General features: G+C 40.1%; 1 protein-coding gene across 3 annotated transcripts; it reads left to right on the forward strand.

Moving 5' to 3' along the window:
- Positions 1 to 1,758: 1,758 nt before the first annotated feature.
- On the forward strand, positions 1,759 to 18,052 carry LOC135487178 (leucine-rich repeat-containing protein 41-like). 3 transcript variants are annotated; one of them, XM_064770658.1, is made up of 8 exons: positions 1,759 to 1,928; positions 2,087 to 2,173; positions 2,472 to 2,645; positions 3,003 to 4,289; positions 4,588 to 4,714; positions 5,015 to 5,131; positions 5,340 to 5,522; positions 5,897 to 6,024. In XM_064770658.1, the coding sequence occupies exons 1-6, from the start codon at positions 1,853 to 1,855 to the stop codon at positions 5,121 to 5,123; spliced, it is 1,860 nt and encodes a 619-aa protein (XP_064626728.1). In that variant the 5' UTR covers positions 1,759 to 1,852; the 3' UTR covers positions 5,124 to 5,131; positions 5,340 to 5,522; positions 5,897 to 6,024. The 3 variants fall into 3 exon arrangements, with proteins under 3 accessions (XP_064626728.1, XP_064626729.1, XP_064626730.1); XM_064770659.1 differs by having other exon boundaries at positions 1,811 to 1,938; XM_064770660.1 differs by lacking the exons at positions 1,759 to 1,928; positions 2,087 to 2,173; positions 2,472 to 2,645; ... (1 more) ...; positions 4,588 to 4,714; positions 5,015 to 5,131 and adding exons at positions 6,316 to 6,390; positions 8,461 to 8,539; positions 14,101 to 18,052 and having other exon boundaries at positions 5,347 to 5,522; positions 5,897 to 6,040.
- Positions 18,053 to 19,208: the final 1,156 nt, after the last annotated feature.

Raw genomic sequence — 19,208 nt, forward strand, 5'->3', positions numbered from 1 at the left:
ATAAAAATGCCCGATTTAAATCCTGCAGAATCAGGGAAATCGGACGTTTCCATTGATATACGACACAAATGGGTTGTCCTCACGCACTGGCCCCTGAAGCCTAGTTAGCGGGATTATCGGGCTATGGGATAAGCCAGGAAAGTACTACTTCTCATAGTACTTTCCTGGTTTATCCCATTGTTTAGCCCGATAATCCCGCTAACTAGGCTTCAGGGGCCTGTGCCTCACGCAATCACATCGGAAACGCATTTTGAAATAGATGCTACAACGTCCTGAATGGGGCACGTCGTCATCGCGTACATTCGGGAAAAACTTCCTAACGAGACCTGAATGTCGGAACCCTAGCGGCAAATCGAAGAACTAGAGCCAATATTGTATTTTGTGGTCCTTTAAACCGTCCTAGCGGCAAATTGAAGAACTAGAGCCAATATTGTATTTTGTGGTCCTTTGAAGCGTCTCAGAGAACTTATTGAGGGGGGGGGGGGGGGGGGGTTAAAAATGGTCCAGCATGACGTGTTGCCAACACGGTGAGATAGAGATGAGACAGTCACAGCCAGGCTGATTCAGTCCTGACTGCTCCACCGTGTTGCCATAATGCCAACATGGTGCTGTTCATGCTGCTCCGAGTCGTGTTGCCAACATGATGAGAGAGATGATACAGCTAGTCACAGCCAGGCATCAGCCAGGCCCGATAGCATCTCTCACCATGTTGCCAACACGGTGGAGCAGCAAAGACTGTTTTGGCCTGGCTGTGACCGTCTCTTCTCTCTCATCACCATATTGTCAACACGGTGGAGCTGAGGACTGATTCGGCCTGGCTGTGAATTTTTTTCCTGAACTTGTTCGGGCAGTACAGTGTACATTTGTCTTGAAAAAACACATTGCACGAAATGATATTTTTTGACTACTGTATGCAAAACAGCGGGGATGGCTATTCTACTTGTGTCATTTGAACCCATTTTGCTTGTATAGATCTGGACGCTTGAAGTCTCCAGGAGGGGGACGCATTTTTGTATCTTATACATGTACTGTGTAGTAGAACTTGCCATTATATCAATAGATATTTCTGTAAAATGATGCTTCAAATAACGCTGTTCTCAGATCTCCAGCTGTTCTTTCTAGTGACATGCCTGATGCTATTCCTGGTGATGATTATGTATTAGTAATGTAGTATATTTCTGGTGTGTTCACTGTTGCAATAAATCATACAAATCCTGAAAATCTTTGCTTGTATTGTTTTGTGCTTGTTACTCAAATTTGAAGCATACAGTATTAAAATATACTGGAGGAAGACCATGCATACACCTGAGACAGTATCGAAAGACATGAGACAAGTCTCATTGTATATTCATACTCAATATGAATTATGATATCTGAAGGACTATCCCTTGGATCTTGGAGATGGGCTATTGTCCTTTCTGTAGGTATGTTGCAGGCAGCATAACTCAAATATCTAAAATCTAAATAACAAGGGAAAAGAAACGCATTATAAAAATAAAATATTAAGAAAAAAAGAAAAAGAAAATATTGTCCACAACCGGATTCGAACTCGCGTCCTTTGGATCGAACATCGTATTCTGCCATTTCTGACGAGCCCTCTCAATTTCTAAGACTTCTGACGTCATGTAATTGTCGAAATCTGATTGGCTGAAGGTTCAGGTTTAGGAGCAAAAAGGTTCGCGTCCCGGCAAATGTGGAAAATATTGACGCTGTTTACTTCTCCGCACATGTTGTACACGTTGTAGTGAGTTTATCATATTGAGGAGAGTTTCATTCGAGTGATGGGGGTGTATTCTTAACTCAGGCCTGGCCTTTTATGACGTTCATAGACTAAAATATACTTGTTCTCATCATGAAGTCTTTGCAGACTATTTGTGCACAAAATATTGCAGATGTCAACTTGGTCTCCACGTCGAAATGCATCGAAGGTAGGCCTAGGTCAGTAGGTGCATACTCATAGTGTACATCCTACATGGACATCGTCCATGTGCTTCCTACATGGTCCATGGCCATATCTCATTGTTTACAACCTTTGACATATCATGATATGTAGTTCATTATTTCATGTATAATTTTATGCTTTAAGGTTTGCCAAGAACGATTCTTCCAATTCTTTTGCCATACCTAAGTGCAAGTGGTCTTCATCAGCTTCAAGCCTTATTTGATAAAGAAGGTATGTCATGTTTCTAAACACGAACTTGCTCAACCCAAAGAGATTGCAAGAGGTGTTGAGTTGCAATTTCAACCATTTCACTAGGCCAACATGGATGGATGCTGCGTTGGATTCGATAATGTCATGACGCAATGTACTAAATTCAAATTCAAATGTACTATGATGCATTACAAAGTGCATGACGTTGTGTCATTGCCATGAGTGATGCCACAGCACGGTGACAGCGTATGAAGTTATAATTGGTGGTCATTATACATTGTGGGATTGAACACCCTTGACACACTTTTTTATTCTTCAGGTATTTCGACTGAGGAGACATGGAGGAAGCAGCTAGAATCAAGATGGGGAACCGGAAAGACTGCATACAAAGTGACAGATGTGTTTGGTTCAGTGTATTGCTCCTTGCATCAATATTATATGTCAAAACATGTTATGGACTTGCTCAGTTTCTTCATACACAGGAATCCCATTGGTGAGCATTTTTCCAGAGCATCTTATTCTTATTCGGAATCCTGAATGCTAACATGCTCTTGATTTATGGCCAGTTGTAATCCTAATATTTGACTTAAGCTGTCAGATTGTATACACAGGCTTATGACACTCCCAGCGCTTGTGACTAATACCAGTGATGAGGCACCTTTGAGGTAAACAACGGCCCGACTCTAAAATTTGGTATGATGTCATAATGGGTTAAGAAATCATGCCGAGGTAGATAGGTCAATAAAAGCAAACATAATTCATGCAACTTAGAATAGTTTGTTGTGTTCTGGATGTTAGCAATACTGGAGTGTTGCAGTATCTTTTACACATGCACCTCTTTTCATTTTAGATCCGAAGCATATATTTACGACAAGATTAGACAAGATACCAATACTCCGAATACGCAGGTCAGCTGATGACGTTGATGAATCTCATCTCTTAGTTCGGAGCAGCATGGAAGATTTGTACCACTATGCTAAACATGCATATACATTTCACTTGTACTCACAAGCTCAGGTTACTTTCTTGACAGAAAATTGGAAGATCGTAGAAAATTTAGCGCAGGGTGTCATCAAACTTATCATTCATAATGCCGTTGATAAAGGATATGAAAAATGGAGAGGTATTGTCAATTTCTTTATTGAATGTGGGTCTGTAGATCATGTTGTTGTCATTTTCCCCCGGTTAACGATACTGAACCTCCGTAATCTTATATTCTGCTGTGCTGGTGTTCATTCAGTGCCTGACAACTCAGCTACTCAGCAACAAAGCCCAAATATGAATACAGAATGCACACTTAGTTCATCCAGTGACTGTTGGCAGGAGCCAGGAGCCAATTTCTCTGCAATCCTGAATCATTCGGCTAATTTGAAACATTCAGGTTTGACAATGATGAGTAATTCAGCAGAAAGCACAACCTCAGATGAAACATTTTTGACAAATAGTGCAACATGTACTTCTTTTCAATGCAATGGGGTTGATGCAGGTCATACCTGTAGGATATCCTTGGTTCCAGATGATTCTGAACTGAAGGAATTACAACATGATCCGAGTGCAAATGCATCCTCTTACAGTGTAAATCTGTCACTTGACGATTTGAGTGAATCCGCAGTTGATCAGTGTAGGACAACTACTGTAGACGCCATTGGAATAAAAAGAAAATTGAATTCGGATCTGGCCTCGGATGAATCATTTTCAGAAGCAAAGGTTTCCCGTCTGAATTCATCTGACGACATAACCTCCCCGGATGAGATGACACAGGATTTATTTGATGAGGCACTGATGCTGCCAGTAGTATCTCCAGAGAAACCTTCACTTTCTTCTAAACAAGCCGAAAAATTTGGGATTGAATCCATAGCTGGAGTTGAACACAAGAACTTAGAATCTCGTGCTACTACTAGTGATATTTGTGACCTATCAAATTATGCGAATTTTTCAAGCAGTGGCAGCTTGGATTGTGATCAATTGACATGGCATGGGAGAGGTGTTAAGAAATTCGTTTTGAGTCACTCATTCTTTTATGACGATGATTCCGAGGTTGATGCTGTTGCGATGATCCTATGCGAGGTCCTTCAGCACTGGAAGGATTTAGAGCAATTTGCAATGATGCATGTCTACACTGAAACTGATAAACTTGGTAAGTATCCTGTTTCTGCTCTTGTCTTCACATTCATCATCATCATCCATATCATCATTATAGTTGTCATCATGGATAGGGTTGTTATTGTCATCATTGACAGTTATTGATATTCAGAAGCTTAGAACAGAATAGCAAAAACATGAATAATCGTACCTAATTGTTTTCAGAATAATGTCCCTCAAACTAGAAAACTATCTTATCCACTTAGATTTCAAGGTAAATGCACTGAGAGTATTGGGGAGAATCAAATAACACATTAATCTGCACTATTACTGTATACCAGACTTTCTTTCAGAAAAATGTTACGTCCAGCTTCTTGAAGTCCTGAAACGCCTGGTGCTCAATGGGCAGCTGACCAATCTGGTGCTGCGGGATACCAAGATGCCTTGTGACCAGTACCAGCTGCCCTTACAGTTCAAGAGGTAATGATAGAAGCACAGTTGAAGCTTGAGAATGAAACTGTAAAAAAAGAAAATGATGTGGTCACCCTGGGTAAGAGGAGTTCCTGTCATGACATTCTGTTATAAAAACAGACCCGTCAGTGTGTGTACGGTGTTCAGTTCATAAGAGGGTCTTGTCTATCAGTAGCCTTCAGTTTGAGACTGGATTTTGCTCGAAAGGTGGTTGGCCATGACTGGGATAGATGGGAGACGTTGCAGCTGATTCCACAGGGTGAGGGTGGATGTCCCAAATCTAACCTTATGGAATGTTCTGTTCTTCAGGGCCAATGTTGAAACGGAACCATTGAAACGGTTGGACATAAGCAATGTGAGATATTCTCAAGGAGATCTTGACAAGCTTGTATGGGGAAGGAGAATTCCGGAATCTTGACAAATCAGGTAGGGATGCCGGTGGGCAGTGCATATTTTGGACTGCCATGGCCGATCAGTCCTCGGTACAATCAAAATCCAATTTGAGATAGGCTTTCTCATTAGCATACTGTAGCAGTGAAAGCAGTTTGGGTATTTTTTTTCTCGATAAAACTGGTCAGACTGGACAGACATGCAGCAAGCTCTGTTTATTTAGAGGTTTTGATATTCATTTCAGGTGCAGATTACAGTGGTACTCATCATCTTAGCCTTGTTGATTTCCGGACCAATTGGGACGAAACGTTCATGGCTCACCTGCTGCTTGTCTTGAAGCATGATCAAGGTCTCCGCCGTCTAACCTGGCATAACGCACATAAGATTTTAAATGAAGAATTCACCTCTGCAATGGAAACTTTAGCAGGTATGAAATTTCCTTTCATTTTGACAGACAGTTATCATACCCACTGAGGACAACATGGATATTCCTGGCCGGAGACACCTTAGAGTCACTCTGACATGTGTTGCTTATAATATATCTGGCAGTAGTCTAGGCTATGCTGTGGGAAAACAGTCAAGTAATGTCAATGTAGTAATCATAATGAATTGTAGGAGGTAACTTTAGCCCCCACAGGAAACCTACAACGTAAGTGAAGACCACCCTCTCTATCAGTATCAGTCTAGGAAGTGGACTGACTGGGTATTGAACCAAGGACCTTAGCGGTGATAAGGACTTGTGTTGATGTTAACTTGAATTATCAATGTGTTCCTCTGACAGATCTTTTAATATCGTTTCAGATGTTAATCGTTTGGAGTACTTAGAGATAAAATTCTTGCTGATAAGCTGCAAGGAGAGGGAGGAGGCACTCATCAAAGTGATCAGTAATGCAACTAATCTCAGAGTTCTTAATCTGTCAGATTGTGACCTGCAGCATCAGCTGGGTAAGTTGAATCTGTACAAATCTGTGACCTGATAAGCAAGTTACTTACATATGCAGTAGTCGTTCCTTAAGTTCCCCGGAGGACTCTTGGATGCTGGAAGCGCTTGAGCAGGATTGACTTGGAAAAGTACTTGATGAATTCAACTACGCCAACATCTCCGATTGACATCCAACAATAGTGGCCCACAAGAAACACCCAGTGAGCGTATGCAGAAGACAATTAGAAGATCTTCCTGTCATGATGTGAAAATAATTTGTCCATTCGTCCGTTTTCAGTTCTTTCTGATGGTTTCATCGAAGCTCTTGCCAGTTCAAACATCAGAGAGTTATGTTTGTCTGAAAACAAACTTGGTGAGTACTCTAAAAAGTTTTTTTCTACAAGCAAATTTTATTGGTCCGTGGCATGGTCAGAGATTTCCCTGGTTTTGCTGGCTTGAAAGCTTCAATTTACCCTGTCTTTTTGGTACCGTATACATCTCCTAGATGGCAGCACTGCAGTGGTTGGCTTTAGTTTATGTATCAATTAAGTAATGTTTTGTTTCCCCGAGACCAATCACCATTTGTCTTTTTTCGAACCAAAATTAATGAAAGTAGGCAGACTAATTGGATATCATAAATAATAGAGTGTGAATCAGAAATTCTGTGAAAACTGGAAACTTAAAAAGGGCTTAGTCACCTGTTCAGGTCCGTGTTCACTCTCTTGCCTCTATTTAATAGATTCTTTGTTTCATGGGTTGTTTTTGTGTCCTGTATAGGCCTCTCTTTTTCTTAGTCTCTGAGTATTTTAAAAATCTTAGTTTTCTATCAAGATGATCCCTTCACAAAGCAAGGGAAGTAAAGATAGATTGTCAAGTGGAATTCCCCCTCTGTTTCTATGGATATAGTGATGTCATACATCTCAGAGCCTTGTCTTGCAACACTCCTCGGAATACATGTTCTTTCCTTATAAAATCAGGGATGCCTTCTCGTATTCTGCTCATTCATGAAATGGGAACGGCACATCTATATTTAGGAACGGAAGTGCTATTTATAGAGTGGAATGTCTCCATTTGTGTACGTTGGTCTATTAATGGCATTTTATGTCTAATTATAGGTTGCCATTCCCTTTCAAGGAATTGGGCGTTATTTGTGGTTATTGAGATTTAGTCTTCTTCATTTTTCTGTTACTATAGATAGTCATTCTTTAGGTTGTGCATCTCTTGTCAGGGACAATCTCAGAATAAAACTTTATTGTATTTGGAAACATCCTTTTGTGATTTTGCCTCAAGTTCTTCTGGCCAAGGGGTGGAGTCCTTAAATACAAATGTTTTACATGATGATATTGATTGATGGTTTCTGACATTGGTGTATTTTAACTTTTCAGAAGGAATGAGGTTCTGTGATAAAATTTAACAAGTGTAGTGGTTTCGACGGCCGGGTATTTTGTAATGGTCCCGATTCAGTTTAAATTTGCCATGAGAGAGAGGGACTTTCTTTATACCTGGATGAAAATAGAAAGCTATCTATTTTAGTTATGAACTTGGGGATGCCCATAAAAGTCTCCTTTTGAAACTGTTGCTATTTCTGCCGTAAAAAGGTATATCCTGGTTTCTATGGCAACTCTTGGAAGAATTACGTATTAGCGTGTATTTTTGAACTTGTTATTGAGCATGGGAAAGCATGCCTTTTGTTTGATATTGGAATAGTATATTTTGCGATCCAAATGAATTTTCCCAATATTGGAAATCGCTCACTTAGGGCTTTAAATACTTTGGGGGTGTTTTCTGGCATTGACATTTAGCTGCGACGGTACTTCTCTGTTGCTAAGGGAATCCCTGTTATGGATATGACATAATAGAAATCCTCAGTCTTTAGCTATTGGCTGTAAAATGTTTGATGTAAAATGTAACACTTCGGGAGGGTATTTTCTGGCAATAATGTGCCAGAGTTGTGTGTTTTTCTGTTGCCAAGGAATCCTTGTTCTAAATACATCATGGGAATCCTTGCTATTTTCGGAGACATTATGAGAGCAACAACTTTTCCTCTATCAGCAGAAATTGCACTGCATTTGACTTTGAGGAAACCTCCAGTAATTTAAAGGCCATTTTTTAGATTACAAATCCCGCCTTTTTATTGATCTTTGTGTTATATTTAGTTACAAACCATCTCAATTTAGATTGCCGCAGAGGAAATCCAGGGTTTTTGTATCATGGATATTGCTATTCCTGTATCTCAATCTATTGTGTTGTTAGGGTTTTCTCAGTTGTTACTAAATCTAAATATGTCAGGCTTTCCGGATAGAAATGCTTTTAATTTAGATAAATGTAGAATATTATCTGTTTAAAACTTGCTCATTATTTACCTTTTTTAGGTTTCCGGATATGAAATAAATAAATTTACATTATCATATTATGTTTGAGATGTTGGTCTTTGTATTTCCAGGTAATAAAGTGTTAACTGCCATCACCAGAGTTCTAAAAGCCCAGCAGCCTAACATCAAGCTTACCAGCATCGACATAAGGTAAATGTAAATGTAAATGTCATAATCTGTGATTGAGAATCCTGCATCAATGCCCTGGGTTTTAGGTGATGAGACTCGGCAACCTGGATACAAAAATCGTCTCTTTTCTTGACCAGTCTCTTTGATGTTGATGCTTTGTGAGGAATTCTTATCGTATAGAGACGATGTATGTTATTCAACCTTTACGCGACTTGGAATGTAACATTTGTTGTGTACTGTGTCATACCAAAGATAGATTTTGGATGGGGTTTAGGGTAATGGCCCATGGGGGGGGGGGGGGGCTACGAAATATTATTATTTGGAAATAATCAATCACGTGATAGCTGGCAAAATCACTTGACTGATTTAAGGTCAGCCCAGTGATCCATGAAAATAACAAAGGAAAACCCGGTGACATTCAACACAAACATCTGGTGACTAGTGGTGCCATCCAGAGATAATGGAAAGAAAGGAAGTACATAGATAGTGTTGATGAAACTTTTCCTTGAGAGTCATTCAACAACCATACAAGCAAAAAGCTGTGATATCAATCACAAGATCTCAGCTGAATATGACCTGCAAGCCCGAACAATCTAATTCATCTACGAAAATATCCTATTGCAATTTCACTTGTATTATTGTTGGGGAATTTTTGGGTGGATGTTCCTGTAATAAACACATTTTACCAGTCGTTTTCAATTGGTTTCTATTCAGATATTTGGTGATAAGTAAAAAAAATGGTTCATTGACTGGGATGAAATTTTTTTTTTTCATTATTGTGCAGTAAAATATAGAATTTGCATAATATGAAGAGGAGAAAGGAGTGTATGTGTCTGAAGAATATTCATACTGTTGTTTAGGGTATAATTGTCCCAAACTGTAACCAGTCCCACTCTCTGTTTTCAAAAAGGGTATCCTCTCAACTGACGGCTAACTGAAATCTTATAAAATGACAAGGCAATTTTGATGAATTTTCTTCTATTCATATATCCTGAGTCATGATCAGGGCAAGCCCAAGTTGAGTCATGGCCTATTTTTAGTCACTATTGTTGGGACATATGGTATGCAAATGAGTTCCTGGTAGGCCTATAACCACCACAGGTATTTATGACAGTATAATGTATGGGCCTTTTAGTAGGTTATAAATAACTTACTTGGAACATTAAACCATCAGCTGCGGGGTGTGATCGAAATTCAAGCAGGGCTTGTAAATTTGTTCGTTGCGAAATAAATGAAATTAAAAAGGAGTGAAAAAAGCCAGGGATGAACCCGGGAGCAACGTAAATCATCTTTTGTTCTTCTTGAGGCTTCAGTTAACAATACAGCTTACTATTTCCAGTCACTCCCACAATCAATTACTCTGAATTGGTTGCCACTAACTGACTGTGCACTGTGATAGCATCTCATGCAGAGAGAGGAGACAAATTTTAACTCCCAGAACTTTGACTTCTTGCCTCAGTCTCTCTCCAGTAAAATATGGGTGGTAAAAAGTCCTGGGAGAGATGGTAGAGAAGTTAATATGACCAGCGCCAAGTTCCAAGAGTACAGTGTAGTACACTTGCCAATAGATCATTCTATAATCTAACCAATCAGGCCTATTTGAGAATTGAGCCAGAATTGAAGTTATGGTGATGATAAACATGCAAGGAAAGGCAAGATGTTTGCAATATATACGTTGTAAGCCTTGCATTGATCACTCTCATCTTTGACTTGTATTAGTATTGATTTCAATCTTGGGTCAAAAAGTCAAAATTTGCCGATGGTGTTTTTCTTCAGAGGCACCTGGTATATTTTCCAAGGGTCTGCCAGCAATGATCACTGTTATCATAGGCAGGTGTCTTCTAACAGAGGTTCAACTTGGGATACAAACCACTGCCCGGGTTATTTTTTGTTGAGAGTTTTTTGTAGAAATGATGTATACGCTTGCTGGGTAGTGGATACTGTTCCACTTGACGTTACAGCCCCAAGAAGACCTGACTACCCCCCAAAGGTCGCTGCTGGGGTGGCATTTTGGGCTTGGAGATTCAGGATTGCCATTTTCCTGGGTGAACAGTATTCAACCTCAGGAACATTTTCAGTAGAACCCTTTTTGAAGAGGCAGGTTTTGGTCAAAATCCACTTCTTGGAGGATGAAGTCTTTCTTTTCTGAAAAATGCACCTGAAGTGTGGTTTAGTCCCAGCAAACAAATAAAATAAAAGACTTGATTTGGTTCATCAGATCAGTCTTGACTCTCTTGATTTCAAGGACCACTGCATTGTGAAATACTGAATGTAACTGGACTTTGTCCTTTGGTAAACGTGGCAGGCTGGACTCTGAAACCTGCCTAAAATGGCACAACCTGTCTCTGGCATTTTATTGACGTCAAACACTTCATGTGTAGGCCGGTACTTGTCAACATGCATGCCTATCTCTCCCCATCTGACCTCACATCTTTGTATTGATATTTGCTCCAAATAATTAACATGTTTATCGAAGCCCAGGCTTGATCATACTAGTTGATTAGTTTGTTTAATGAGTTCAACAGGTAAAACTCTTGATCTGAGTTTCTTTTGTTCTTGGAGCAAACAAGGCAGATCCAGGGGGAAGACAAAGTATGTGTTGGGTGATTGAACTACATTTCAGGGCAAACAGTTCTGCCTGGGCATGTTACATTGGTCAAGAAAGGTTCAAGGCTGGTACTGCCAGTCCCCTTGTTCGGGGGGGGGGGGGGGTTGGGAGGGGAAACAAATAGTAATAAATTCAGTTAAACACACATAAATTATCAGTCAATCAGCCATAAAGTTCGCTGGAACATAAGGCGCTAGTAATGCCTCATGTTCCTGTGATAAAAGTTCAAACACACCCTAATTTGGTGCTGCACTTCTGTACGAATTGTGCATCCATTGAGTTGAAACCTGTTTGTAAACTTTTGCTTGACAATAGATTGACACCTGTGTTTGCTTGATAGATTTACTATCTGTCTGTGTTCTAGGAAATCATCAAATATTTTAAGGAATGTGGCTTGGAATGTGAGGTATTATCTTCCAAAACAAACACGCATTGCCAAGATGAAATACCACAACAAATCAAGTGATGATCCCTCTCAGTTTTCACAGTGCTGGTCAAAAGGAACAAGATCCAGTCAGTGATTCAGTTTCGCCCATTCAGAGTGCAGTCAATTTCTGTTAGACTGCAGTTGTGCATCTCTTGAAGGGGATGTTTAAGGACCTGGGGGGGGGGGGGGGGGCACCCCTACCATGGTATACTAGTACTAAAGAAGTGTTGACTAACATAGTCTCTGGCCATTTCACATTGACATCTTAGCTGACCAGTTGCCAGATAAATGTCTAACTTACATTGTCATTATTACCTCTGTTGTAATACTGATTTCAGTTGTTCCACTGAAGTGAGGTGCCTCTTCAGATCAGAAGAAATAGTGGGCGCCAAAGTCGGGCCCTGGTCTTTAGTCTGTTCAGCTATTGCAGACCATTGTTGTTGAGTACGAAATGCTATCAATTATAGCTTCCTTTCCAGGAAAGTCCCATCCAGTCTTAACACAACATGAACCACTGACACAATCTTCTTGAGCAAATCTTTGTTGGTGACTGGGGCCTTGGATTTTAGGCTGTTCTCCTCTCTGTCCAGCAGACTGATATTAGAGTATTGAGTTATTCTTAAGGATGTAACGAGAAAAAGAATACGACTATGATAGCTTCCTTTCTTGGAAACTCCATTGCTCTAATGGTTCTCAGCAAAAATACTTGACCTCAATCCCAAACTTGCCAACTTTTGTTCCTGAACCTTGGATGTTTTATTAGTGTGTGCTGTGAGGTGTTTGGGGGTTATACCTCAATAATCCTGACTGAAATAGGAAAAGATTTAGTATCAAGCAACTGAAGTAACTTTAAGTGTACAATTTCTGATGCGGCTAACAATCGTCCTTGCATTGAAAAAGAGAGTAAATATTTGTGTAAGAACAAAAAAGGCTGACATGACCAGGACACTCCGGATGCGGAGACAGAGATAATAGGCCCTTAACTCTCTTCCTAATGGTATATTCATTGTTTGATGTAGATTTTCATTTGACGGAATATTACAATTCGTGGGTGACCTTGTGTATGCGGGAGTGTTGTAAACACCATCATTATTTTGCCCAATGGTTCTTTGGCCGGAAATTGCTATTTAGGCCAGGTTATGCAGTTTGGCGGGACTGATAGTAGCCGCCTACTCTAACATAGTTGGCTAGACATATACATGTATATTAATTCTGATCTGTAATCCGCCCTCAAGTGCCCTGTCTTCAGATTGGGATGGTAAAGCTGTCACCAGGTGTTTGCCCAGGATGACGAAAAAATTATACCATATCAAATTCACGTATGTAGGACAATTTTCAACAGTTTTTATAGGAAAATTTTCATGGAAAATAATCAAGCACTTCCTTTCTGGGTATTATTTTGCAATTCAAAACTCTTAACTATAGGCATGCCGCGCATAATACGATCTACCATTCAGGAAATAATGGTTCAATAGGCGAGCCACCTACAAATGACCTACTTTTGGGATTTCCCCACATTTCTGACGTTCCTACCCGAGAAATTTACCTTATATAGTATAATCTTTCCTTTATAATTGGACTGCACCCATACTTTGTTGACCCATTTATAACAACGCGGTTTTATTACTGAATAAAACTTGAATGTTTTCAAGAGATCCAAAGGTTTGATTGTCAAGGGCTCATCCCAGTTCGGTTTTCAAGGACTTATCCCAGTTCGGTTGTCAAGGGCTCATCCCAGTTCGGTTGTCAAGGGCTCATCCCAGTTCGGTTGTCAAGGCCTCATCCCAGTTCGGTTGTCACGGCCTCATCCCAGTTTGGTTGTCAAGGGCGTATCCCAGTTCGGTTGTCAAGGACTCATCCCAGTTCGGTTGTCAAGGCCTCATCCCAGTTCGGTTGTCAAGGCCTCATCCCAGTTCGGTTGATCCCAAATGAAATATTTCTGGTCTGTATTCTGTTGTTCAGCATATTTTATGATATTTTTGTGGCCAATATGGCAAATATCAATGTAATCCTGGTTTAGAAATATCAAGATTGCAGTTCCCCAGTTTCTTTTCCTTCAGACAGAGACAGACATGCTTGGGTTAAACAGAATTGATACTAGCAGTCTGGAAACTGGTCAAATACATTGATATCTAATCGGCAATACATCATCAAGCTTTTATCACAATGTGTCTGGAATAATTGTTCTATCGCCTTCCTGTCTGACCACCGACTCAAGATGACATTGAACGAGCACTTGAGTTAAAAGGTCATTTGTAAAAGTTTTGGGAATTCTATTTCACTGTCCTTGCACTTAACACTCATTTGCCAAGTGTTTTTGGCCAAACACTTTTGACTCAGACAGTGGTTGGTAACACTGACTGTGGTTGGTGAGAGATGAACACCTCTCCAGTCCCCCACCTTTTTTTCGTGAGACTAATATTTTGGTGACGGGTTACAATCGCAAACTTTAGCAAACTTACCTGTAACATTATCGACTGCTATCTACTAACGAAAGGTTGCAGATAAATATTGGTCATTAGCAGTATTTTCTTTTTTCTCTTTCAGTGAAAACTGTATCGATGTCGACGGACTCCTAGAATTTGCCGAGTCCCTTGGAACGGTTATGTCCAACCACAGCCATTCAACAATCCTGAGGAAGCTGACGGCAGATTACAATGTCAGGTCGTGTGAGGAACAAGAGATAGTCCTGAAAGTTTTCTCTGCATTGGTTAGAGAAATATCTGTAAAAGGGATTTCTAATTATTCTAATTTTGCAGAATTTGAGGCGCAGATGTAGGATTTTGGTGCGAGATGATTAGCAAATGACCTTCTCGTCTCTACAGTTGCTGAACAAACTTTAACATTTCTTCATTGCATGTTAATTGCAAAGCAGGAAATTCATTTACCCTTTGATGAAAAAGTATCTTTTATTTCAAACTGGTTGGCATTACTATAAATCATTTCATCCACAATCCTGCTGTCTGTAAGAATGTGGATTACTAATCTACTCCTACTAAATAGACGCTACACTCACTGTACTTGTCATTGCTGTAGTTCTATTTTGTTTCTCTTTGATGTCACATTTGTATCATCTAAACATAAAAGCTGTTGGCAGGTTTGCCCCTAGCTGAGGTTTTTACTACCCCCTTGTTAGCCTCTTAGTCAGTCTGTTGGGCTGATGCCAGTCTGGAGTGTGTCCATAATCCAGTTGGGTTGATGTTCTTAATATTGCTGATTTATGAGAGGAAAAAGGCTGCAGAAATCTACCTGGTGTGATGGTTTCTTATTGAAGTCTGCAAGACCCACAGGTGCACTGGCGCTATAGGCTGTTCCTGATTTCTGAGTCGTTTGCTGATGCACCCTCCCCCAGCTATGCGGTGTTCAATTTTCATGAGGAGACTGTGCCTTTAAGTGTTGTAATCATCGATTCTTAATTAGCACAAGTTCCTTTCTTTACTCGAGATCTGTTTTCATTTCTTAGCATCTGCACAGGATTAGGTAGAGCCAAATTGTGTTTCATGACAAGTTGACCGAAGATAATACTGTATATTGTATCAAAGAAGTATAAGTAAATATAGTATTCTTACTGTGGACTCACTTAACATGCATCTACCTGCATTCACCCTTTCATTTTAGGTGCAGGTAAAAACATGCATGCGTTTTTCATGCAACATGCACAGGTGATTTCCGATGCATGTGTAAGATAGACAGTGCCTTAGCTTGAGGTAAACAGATTATGGCTATGAATGGATTTTTGTCTGAAACATTTTAAAGCCCAAGTAGCATCTGGCTTTACCCCTCATCCTGATTCCTCAAAAACACATATTTCGGAGTGGCCTGGGGAACCCCCAAATTTGTCGAAGTTAACCAAGTGGAGGCCTTCTTGCAATCAGAATAGTTGGGCCTACCCACATACCAGTTAACATTGCACCATCGTCGGTTTAGTGTCTGGACCATTTCCAAGCAGTGTTAAGCTCGGCCAGCTTCATGTATACAAATGTACCCTGACTCATCCCTTTTTGGCTCACCGTAGGGGAGTCTTTACAATACCGCAGTGTCCGTCGTCCGTCGTCGTCTGTCGTCGTCCGTCGTCGTCGTATCCTGTTTCAAAAACAGTGGCACGTTTCTTAACCGCTAAGCCTATGAACTTGTAACTTTGTACACAGGACTCCCTTGGTCAGATGACCTGTGACACTAAATTTCGATCCGATCTGATTCTTAATTTGGCCACCAGGGGGCCGAATGTAGATATCTAAAAAGTGTGATATCTCGCTTATTAATGACTTGTTTGGAATGAAATTTTTGTGGTAGGTACTCATAGCAAGGATACATCATATATCATACGGGTTTTTAATTTGACCTACTTTTCAAGGTCACAGAGGTCAAATGGCGTAAATTGGCTGTTTCAGTGTAACTATGGCACGTTTCTCAACCGCAACAGCTATGAACTTGAAACTTGGTACATATAACCCCCTATATCAGATAACCTCTTGTGCTGAATATCGGTCCGATCTGATTCTCAATTTGGCCACCAGGGGGTCGAATGTGGATATCTAAATAGTGTGATATCTCGCTTACTGATGACTTGTTTTCGATAAAACTTTTGTGGTAGGTACTCATAGCAAGGATACATCATATATCATATGGGTTTTTAATTTGACCTACTTGTCGAGGTCACAGAGGTCACAACGCAGACACAGATATGGCCGAAATTGCATGTTTTGTGTTTTTCGTGTTGTGGCAATCCAAAGGTCGTGAGTTCAAACCCCGGTCAGGGACGGCCAAAAATATTTTTTTATTTTATTATTTTTTATCTTTTCCCTTTTGTCTTTTCTGACTTGTATCTTACATTTTCTTGATTTTTGGCTCACCGTAGGGGAGTCTTATGTAATACCGCAGTGTCCGTCGTCCGTCGTCCGTCGTCGTATCCTATTTAAAAAACAGTGGCACGTTTCTTAACCGCTAGGGCTATGAACTTAAAACTTTGTACACAGCACCCCCTAGGTCAGGTGACCTCTGACACTAAATTTCGGTCCGATCTGATTCTCAACTTGGCCACCAGGGGGCCAAATGTCGATATCTAAAAAGTGTGATATCTCGCTTATTAGTGACTTGTTTTCGATGAAACTTGCGTTGTAGGTACTCATAGCAAATATACATCTTATATCATACGGGTTTTTAATTTGACCTACTTTTCAAGTTCACAGAGGTCATATGGCGTAAATTGGCCGTTAGAGTGTAAACTATAGCACGTTTCTTAACCACTAAAGCTATGAACTTGAAACTTGGTACATATAACCCCCTATATCACATAGCCTCTGGTGCTGAATTTCAGTTTGATCTGATTCTCAACTTTGCCACCAGGGGGCCAAAAGTGGATATCTAAAAAGTGTGATATATCGCTTATAAGTGACTTGTTTTCGATAAAATTTTTATGGTAGGTACTCTTAGGAAGAATACATCACATGTCTTACGGGTTTTCAATTTGACCTACTTTTCAAGGTCACAGAGGTCATATGGCGTAAATTGGCCGTTGGAGTGTAAACTATGGCACGTTTCTTAACCAGTAAAGCTATGAACTTGAAACTTGGTGCATATAACCCCCTACATCAGATAACCTTTGATGCCGAATTTTGGCCTGATCTGATTCTTTATTCGGCCACCAGGGGGCCATAATGGAAAAAGGAAGAAGTGCAATATCTTGCTTATTTGAGTGAATTGTTTTCGATAAAATTTTTATGGCAGGGACTTCTAGCAAGGATACACCACATGTCCTACGATTTTTGGATTTGACCTCCTTTTCTAGGTCACAGAGGTCAAATGGCGTAAATTGGCCATTAGAGTGTAACTATGGCACGTTTCTTAACTGCTGAAGCTATGAACTTGAAAGTTGGTACATGTAACCCCCTACATCAGATAATCTCTGACACCGAATTTTGGCCTCATCTGATTCTTGATTTGGCCACCAGGGGGTCAAAACTGAAAAAGTAGGACATGCAATATCTTGCTTATTAATGACTTTTTTTCGATGAATTTTTTATTGCAGGGACTCTTAGCAATCACACGATATTGATCTTGTTGATGTCATAGACAATTATTGGTTGGATCATAAACTTATATATACTGCCCTGTCTTATTACTTGACATCAATACACATCTAAAAAAAGTCTTCATGCCTGATTGTGTTCACCATATTCACCTCTAAACTAAGCATGATCCTGCCTACTAAAAGATGTATACGGTGAGCACAATGGCCCCTGGCCGTTTCATTCATCAGCATCGCCCTCAGGTTGTATGTTATATTTCCAGGATGTTGTTTCATTATTACTCGGTTTCCACATCCCAAAGAAATCAGGGGTAAATGTTCGCTTCTCGGGGCCCTGCACACATCCTGAGATACAGGTTTTTGATACTCCTTCATCGTATACAAAAATCGAGAGGCGGAGTATATTTAAAACCAGTGATTATGTCAGGATGACAAACAAGGCGCAAAACATAAGGTAGACGATAGACGATAGTCCAGGGTTGGGGGGTGGGGGGGGGGGGGGGGGGGGGGGGGGTCTCACAAAAATGTGTTAGCATGGCAGATCTAAACATGATACAGAAATATCTTTGTTTTGCTCTGATAATTTCCATACTGTGGGTGGTCAGTGGTCTGGTGCTGACACAATAAATGCTGACCCTTTGTCAGACCATAATAAAGGGTTGTGGACATGTTACCACCTGCTGTGGACAATGACTTGATAATAATACCCTTTAGTGAATTCCTCTGAAAACTTGACAGATTATTGTTCTCGTCTTTTGATACTGAATTATGTAATGGTTATGTTATGTGCTGTTGTTGTATTCATTTATAGTTATAGTGTCATTATTCTAGCATTTGTTGGTATTTGATCAAAAGTGTTGAGCATTTATATGAGTTTTTGTCAAGATGGGTAATGTTACATGTACTAATACTTTGCTAGGATATCAAAATGTTTTGAAAAAAATAGTATGGTAGTATGGTGTCATTTTCAATGAAAATGATTCTATTTTTATGAATACTTTTTAATAAAAGAAACTTCGTTAAAATGGAATTTGTTCTAATGTTTCTTCTTTCATCCTGACAAAGATTTATGAGGACATTATCAATACTGATGATATTGAACAGTAGCCATCACTGACTGACAATCTTTAGTCACAATCATTTGGATTTCATACAGGAGACTCAATGGATACACATTGGGACTCAACCACTGAGCCCAATGTGCTATAGCAAATGCTTGCTTTGAGGGGATGTTCAATTGACCACTGAACAGAAAGTCACAACCATGTCCCACATATCCCAGTGCAATTCTGTCTCATGGCACAGTCATTTGTTCTTATATTTGAACATGTTCGTCAACCATTCCGTGCCATTGCACAATCTGTCTTCCTTAATTACCCCAAAATGTCATGACCAGGTTTTTATGTCATCAAGCGACATCGTGAAATCCCAACTGTACCATGTCGCTATCTTGTGCACGGGTACCCTCTACCAAATCATGTCACAACCATCTCTCTTGTCCAAGAAGCTCTCCAAGCCATCTAATTGTGGTTGTGGCATGGGACAGAACAATCAAGCTGAGAGGCGTGGTTGGAATGAGGAGTGAGCAGCAAGTGGGGGGGGGGACATTGCATTCAAGAAAACGGGT

This window comes from Lineus longissimus, chromosome 4, assembly GCF_910592395.1.
Source record: "Lineus longissimus chromosome 4, tnLinLong1.2, whole genome shotgun sequence".
Lineage (NCBI taxonomy): Eukaryota > Metazoa > Nemertea > Pilidiophora > Heteronemertea > Lineidae > Lineus > Lineus longissimus.

Excerpts from the sequence above, each read along its gene's own strand:
- LOC135487178 (XM_064770658.1), top strand. The coding sequence starts at position 1,853 with ATGAAGTCTTTGCAGACTATTTGTGCACAAAATATTGCAGATGTCAAC. Across the intron at positions 1,929-2,086 it reads CACGTCGAAATGCATCGAAG|GTTTGCCAAGAACGATTCTT; the intron begins GTAGGCCTAGGT and ends TTATGCTTTAAG. Across the intron at positions 4,290-4,587 it reads CACTGAAACTGATAAACTTG|AAAAATGTTACGTCCAGCTT; the intron begins GTAAGTATCCTG and ends ACTTTCTTTCAG.